This window comes from Apis dorsata, unplaced genomic scaffold, assembly GCF_000469605.1.
Source record: "Apis dorsata unplaced genomic scaffold, Apis dorsata 1.3 scaffold_376, whole genome shotgun sequence".
Taxonomy (NCBI): Eukaryota; Metazoa; Arthropoda; class Insecta; order Hymenoptera; family Apidae; genus Apis; species Apis dorsata.
The window spans coordinates 453,162-455,826 of NW_006263639.1; the positions used below are offsets into that span (position 1 = coordinate 453,162).

Consider the following 2,665-nt stretch of genomic DNA (forward strand, 5'->3'; position numbering starts at 1 on the left):
TGAATTAAAAATTTTTAAATGTTTAAATTTTAAAATATTTATAAATGTATTTAAAAATTCATATATTTACTATAGATATAAATTTTATATAAATATAAATTTAAATGTTCTATCTTATTTATTTAAATTTTATAATATTTATATTTATATTTTTTAATAATTCATATATTCAATAATGTTAATAGTCATTAAAAAGAAATATCATTCCATTTTGTTTTATATAGATATATTTTTTCATTGAATTGAATATATTTTGAAAATTCATATTATAAAAAGTATTGAAAAAAATGGAACGTATTATATTAATTTATTAATACATTTGTAATATTTGTAATTTTTCAAATAAATTTTAAAATATAAAACATTATGTTTAATTTTTCTTTTTTTACAATTTCTTTTAATATTATAATATTAAAAATCTAATTTTATATTATACATTTACATTTATTCTATAAAAATTGCTCAATTTGAACCAAAATTTTTATAAAGAAAATATAAAAAATAAATTACAAAAATTTAAATTTATTTAAAAATTAAAATATTACAGAAGATTAAGAAAAATATAATTTAAAAAAACAAGTATTTTCTACCAAAAATACTAACTATTTAATTATTCTGTTCACCAGTATCTTTCTCAAACGCAAAATCCATTGGACCCATCCCTGGAGAAGTTGATCGAGTCGCTGAAAATCTTCGATCGGTTGTTCGCCGATTTCGAGCTATGTTACGTAGGCGTGATGGTGCCGGTGAAATCGACGAAGGAGTACGAGCAGCAGGAACTCGTGTGCGTTTTATTTTCGGAGACGCTGCAAAGAGCTCTCGAACGTGGATTGCTCAGCCAAGCCGACGTGGATAATTACGAGCCAGCTCTGATGTTTACTATTCCACGTTTGGCGATTGTTTCTGGCCTCTTGGCTCCGCCTGGAGGCCCTTTGTGCCTCAATTCCCCTGACAACATCAGCGAAGTGTTTAGACCTTTCAGGGTAAGGAGAAGAACGCAATACGTATTATAAACGAGTTATAATTAACAGTCACTTATCTGTTAATTAGCAGATTTTATAAAAATTTGATTATGATACCAATTATTGTGATTAGAGAGAACACTAGAACATTATCGATCGTAATGTATATCTTATTTTTATTACTTTTTGGAATGAATGAAGAAGATTGGAACAAGTTAATCTTATTATTATGTTAACATATAAGATTTGTATCAATTATAAATGATTCTGGAAGATTACATTGTGGATTAAGTCTAATTTTGTCAATTCATTATTGTTTTATATTCGTAATAAAATTATATTTGTCTTATATTATTATGTTGTTGAAATAGTCATTTTTATTAATTTGTAAAGCTATTCAAAGATAAGTGATTAAATGTACTGTTAAATAATATTTGTTGCACATCAATTAAAATTTTAAATTAGATGAATATTATTTTATTATAAAGAAGTAAGAAGTATATTGCAATGAACTATATTCAACTCAATTTAAATGTTTTTTACTCCAAAAATTTAGCATAAATATATATAAAAGATTCAATTAGATTGAAAAAGATTGTATTAAAGAAATCTTTCATTGATGTAAAAAGTTATTTAATGATAAATTATAATCATAAAAAATAATTATTAATAATATTCAAATTAATCAAATCATTTAATCAAATCACAAATATAGTGATTTTAATCTTATTTTTCAATGGACAAGATTAAATTTGCTAAATCAAATTTTGATTATTATTTTTAATAAAGTAATAAATATTAAAACTCATACTAATTGTAAGATTTGATCATTTCAGTTGCAATAATCTAATAATTATGAGAAATTCAATACTTTTGATATTATGAAATTAACCTTTAACATTAAAATTAAATTTTATAATTAATTAATATCATTTAATTATTTAATATTTAATAATATAATTAAACAAATAATGCTTTTAAGACTCAAAATATATGATAAATTTAAATCCTAAAAAAAATTGATTTACATCACTGTCAACTCACTGTCAATCCGCCAAATATGCTATAGATAGATGATTATTGAAGTCACTATAATAAAAATAAATTTATTCTAATGAAAATAAAATAGTATTATATAATTATATATATATTTTAATAAAAGTTGATGTTAATTTCTTTTAATAATTAAAATAACAATTTTTTATAAATAGTTTTAGTATTAAAGAAATGGAAATAAAAAATTACTTTGCAACAGTGTTCTAAAGTTTTAAAGTATAAATTTAAAAAAAAGACTAATTTTAAGTTTTGTAATGTCTGAATCGGTAAAAGATTAAATGGTAATTTGATGAAATTCAACGTTAAATATAAACTAAGTTTCAGAAGTTTTGAGAATATTTTAAAAGAATATATAATTTAAAAATTCAATCTAGTTTTATAATAATGAGAAATTCTGGTTTCTATTTTTAAAATAATTTTAGTGACTTCTAGATTCGTGATTAAATTATAAATGAATGCAGAAGAAGCACAAGAATAGAATATAAAGATAAGTTTATTTTTTAATTTATATGCACATATAATAGTACTAGTTTTTTTTTGTTTCTCATTATCATTCAGAAAGAAATTCAAGATCATTACATATAAATATCCATTCAGAAACCAACAAAAAAATATTTTAAATGGATTGAATTTCAAAAAAAAAAAAA

At 21.0% G+C, this 2,665-nt stretch overlaps 1 protein-coding gene across 2 annotated transcripts in view; it reads left to right on the plus strand.

Moving 5' to 3' along the window:
* LOC102681954 (lateral signaling target protein 2 homolog) overlaps positions 1–2,665 on the plus strand; it is a 51,177-nt gene that overhangs the window by 40,777 nt on the left and 7,735 nt on the right. For both annotated transcript variants that reach the window (XM_006618820.2, XM_031511974.1), the window contains exon 3: positions 627–983. In XM_006618820.2, coding sequence (XP_006618883.1) covers positions 627–983 — 357 coding nt within the window. The remainder of the gene's footprint in view (positions 1–626; positions 984–2,665) is intronic.